The sequence below is a fragment of the Microchirus variegatus genome, assembly GCF_963457635.1.
Source record: "Microchirus variegatus genome assembly, chromosome: 13".
In the NCBI taxonomy this organism is placed as follows: Eukaryota; Metazoa; Chordata; class Actinopteri; order Pleuronectiformes; family Soleidae; genus Microchirus; species Microchirus variegatus.
This window is the reverse complement of record NC_139814.1, coordinates 11,720,515-11,724,748: the sequence shown is the minus strand read 5'-3', so window position 1 is coordinate 11,724,748 and position 4,234 is coordinate 11,720,515. Positions and strand designations below refer to the sequence as shown.

Genomic DNA, 4,234 nt, shown 5'->3' with positions numbered 1-4,234 from the left:
AGTCACTCTATTCCTGCACTGCTACACTCTCTCTCCCTGCTGTGGGAAACGAGGCACTGCATGCTAGCATATAGTGCACAGTTGAAGGTGCAAGGGGGGGATTGAGTAGAAGTCTGGATAAGCAACAGCTGGATTTAACACACCATTAAGGTCACCGGTTGTTCATGCTGCACCTGCAAACCCCCCCCCCCCGACTAAATCTCTCTCCCTGTCCGCTCCCTCCTTTCTCTGTTGCCATCTCTTCTTTCGTCCACATACTCAGTCACCCCTTCTTTACATTCCTGGTCCTCTCAGCTTACTCTCTTTTACCCCATCAGCTATGACCCCCCCCCACCCCCCAACACATTTTTTTCTGGTTCCTCCTGCCTCGCTCGCTCCCTCTCATTCACCGCGTCCCAGCCTCCTCTCTCGTCACACTCTTTCTCTTTTCTTTCAGTCTTTTCACAGTCGCTCTCCCTCTCTCATAGCCCTCGGTCACAGCACTGCCCCGCCTGCTCGCAGGCTGTTGTGTTGTGTCTGCCAGGCCTCCTCGGCTGGAGCACAGGTTTCCTGAGTACTGGAACGGAACAGGTGCTGGCAGTGAGATACACTGAGAAAGGCCAGCTCGACTGTTCCCACTGAGAGTCACACACGCTCCCAACACTGCTCGCACCAATACAAGACAGGCGGGACACCGCGCATGAATGATGCAGGTAATGATCCAGCCTGTCTGCTACCACCTGGATTCAGTTCATCTCAAAATGACCTGACCTTGACAATCTGATATATATCACATCACATCTTGAGTGTAGCGTTGGATTAAAATGAAATCAAAACAGCACAGTTTCATTTCTTTCTTTCTATTCTTTTTTTGACAGATGACATTTTGACATATCACAGTGGGAAAAGCACAGGTGTAAATAATGGATTGATTTACCAGGACTGGAACAGAGAATGTGTTAATGTTGTCAAGAACACCTGGACTTTTGCTGTTGGGACAAATCAAAATGTCTGCTGTAACAAAAAAAAAAGACAGACATATTATGATTCAATCTCTCTTTTTTCATTTTAAAGCAAACTCTTTACCACTATTCCCTGTACAGACATATTTTCTACTGGCATAAAGTGAGCAGAGTTGCAGTATGAAAAGAAAATGAGTCCACAGTTCTGTTGATTACTTATTCAGGCAGACATTGCCCATATATTTTCAATTAATCAGCCACTGGGAGCTGCTTATTTAAGATAATCCTTTAATAGTGTCACAACAGGGGAATATTTCTCTTATATCACAGTAAATTGAATCTTTTGTGAATGAATTTGTATGTGTGTGTGTGTAATATTCTGATGAAGGAAATGGGTGTGACATACTTCGTTAGCAAAAATGCTAATTCTCTATGACCAAAGAATAAATCATTAATTCGTCTTCTCTGGCTTTATCCTCCACAGGAGGGTCACGGGGCTGCTGGTTCCAATCCCAGGTGCCATAGAGACGACTATCCACGTTCACACTCAATTTAGTGTCAAATCTAGTGCCTAATCCTCAATTTTGCATGTTTTTGGACTGTGGGAGGAAACTGGAGAATCAACATAGGCACGGAGCGAAAATGCAAACTCCATGCAGAAAGGCCCTTGTTCTGACCGGGTCATGAACCCAAGAGCGCTAACCACTACACCGACCGTGTGGCCCCAAAGAATAAATCAATAAACAAAATTGCACGCTTGGAAAGATAACTGCTGATTAGATGATTCAAAGAGATGCACTTCCAGCATAGACAAACTATTTTTTTTCATATGCATAAACAGGAGAAGAAAAAACGGCTTCATTGCCCTTGCAGGCGCACAGATAATCACTTACACCATTAACACTGCTGCAGACAGACATAAACTCCAGCGAGCTAAGAATAACTTTCCATTTCCCCCCAAAGAATGATGCTCATTTCTCAGCGAGGCGTCTGTCTTCCCAGTTAAGTGAATGATGTTTATGTCTCCCACTCCACATGATTTCACCCTGGAGAGATCTGTGCCCTTTGCTCCTGGACAATTTACTGGCCTGAATGTGAGGTCGTCCATCATAGCACCTAAAGAGCCGCGGACATCCAACAACTGTCAGCTCCCAGGGGCACCTAATGAAATTGTTGTTGGATTCCTCGCTTTTAGAATAACATTAGTATTTATAGATAGCTTTCAGCTCGTGGTAATGGCCATTTGATTTTCTGAATGTTGTTTTTCTAAATTGGGAGGGTGACACTGAGAAATTGTCAGAGGTCTAATGTGTGTTAAATGTCTGAGTAGGGGCCGCTTAAAGACTTAGTTGAAACAGCTGACAGTGGTTTGTGTGTTGTGTTGTGTTGTTAACACATCAGACAACAGTGTACTGCAGCGTTTTAATGAAAAAACTCTGCCAGCATTAACACTCACTTTTATTGAGAAGTGAAACCGCCGTCAGCTGTCCTTTCAGTCCTCACACATGGCTCATAAGTGCAAGATAAGACATATTGAATCCAATTTTCTAAATTATTAAATCAAGGATGCATAAGCATTTATTTAAAATGGAAATAAATCAAATACACAAATGATAGTGCATGATTTGGACATAAAAACATGTTAAAATAAATGTATTTTTTGTGTTAATGCCACATGTATGAATGTAAATAGCTGTTCGTCAAATTTAACCATGCAATGAAATGGAACCGTAAGACAACTACATTTCCCACAATGCTTTGCGGTTTTGTACGTCATCAACAAGCGCAGAGCAGAGGTGTCTTTTGAAAGGAGGTAAACACGTCGGATTTGGGGATTATTGCTTTAAAGACTACTCATTGAACAAACTGTTGTATTGATTTTGTCGAATTATTTACTCGCCTACGAATTGGTTTGTCCCATTTTTTTTTTTAATTCCTTGTGTTGCAGCAGCAGAACCAGCGCAGTTATGTACAGTACCGCTGTGTGCTAAAGCTAAGCTAACAAGTGAATAACTGTGTCCTCCCTCAGGTTGTTTCTCGGCTGCTCACCTGAAAATCCCCTCGGCGTCTCTCGTCATGACTAAACTGGTGGAGTGGCTGCTCGGCGTGACTCTGGTGGTCGCAGCTTGGGCTCTGGTCACCTGGGACCTTCTGGACCTGCGGCTGCCGCAGACTTACAGAGACGTTGCCTGGCCCATGCCGCTGTATCTGCTGGTGACATTTGGCTGCTACTCGCTCGCCACCGTGGGATACAGGGTGGCCACGTTTAATGACTGTGATGAGGCAGCGGCGGAGCTGAAGGAGCATATTAAAGAAGCCAGAGAGGACCTCAGGAAAAAGGGTTTAAAGATATAAAGGCCCGTGTAGAAACTGTAGAGGGAATTTGAATGGATCCAACACATTTTGCACCACATCCACACTTCTCTGTGTGTGAAATGACGAGGACGAACATTAACGCTGTCTTTACAGATTCCTGCAGCCTTGAAGTTTCTGTGTTACTCACTGCAATATCCACACAGGTTTGCTATATGAAATTAAGCATCATTGTCCCTATATAAATAGCTGTTACTGTTGCTCTTAAATGACACAAAAATAATCATTGTTTGTGTTTATCTACCTATTTTAAGTAAAGTAAATCAATTATGTGCAGTTCATTATTTAGTATTTGGTTTTAATGATTAGCACATTAAACCAGAAACAAGCTGAATAAAACCCACAGACAGTTGAATAACCCAAAGTGTGTGCCTCCATGGTAACTTATCATCTGCGAGCAGTTGTGCATCACTGAATAAATTGGACCCAAAGGTCACATTGAATAATCTGACTAAATATTCTACTGGGGATTGTTCAGTTCTTTTTGTCAGCGTCAGCTGCAGAAGGACACAGTACCACACAGTGACGACCGAGTGTACGTATGTATGTGGTTATTGTTGCTTTTCAGTAGACATGGAGTAGATTGTATCTGTTGTACATTCCATTGTCCAGTTTTCTGATTTGTTCCCTGCAGCTATTGCCGGGCTGTATAATTAAAAGAATGTATTTTCTTCAGATTGTCTGCCTACAAATGAGTGTGTGTGTCTGTTGGTTGGGGATTTGGACCGGGTCAGAAGGTATGCAAGTATGTGCTCGAGTGCTCGGATATATGATGCATTCCTTCTCTGAGCGTAACCCACTTGGCCCAAAGGGTTTCATATGAACTGCTCAATGTCTCCCTCTATGCACGAGACAGATCTCCTTTGTCCCATTTTGCAGTTAAGGAAATTATATATACATTATATAACATTTCCTTTGTT

General features: G+C 42.9%; 1 protein-coding gene across 1 annotated transcript; it reads left to right on the top strand.

The window, feature by feature from the left end:
- The first annotated feature begins 2,974 nt into the window (after nucleotides 1–2,974).
- dpm3 (dolichyl-phosphate mannosyltransferase subunit 3, regulatory) lies at nucleotides 2,975–3,852 on the top strand. Its single transcript, XM_083900279.1, has one exon. It carries the CDS (start codon nucleotides 3,018–3,020, stop codon nucleotides 3,294–3,296), a length of 279 nt encoding a protein of 92 aa, XP_083756405.1. The 5' UTR covers nucleotides 2,975–3,017; the 3' UTR covers nucleotides 3,297–3,852.
- Nucleotides 3,853–4,234: the final 382 nt, after the last annotated feature.

What these genes read in the sequence shown, in the direction of transcription:
- dpm3 (XM_083900279.1), top strand. Translation starts at nt 3,018, where the DNA reads ATGACTAAACTGGTGGAGTGGCTGCTCGGCGTGACTCTGGTGGTCGCA.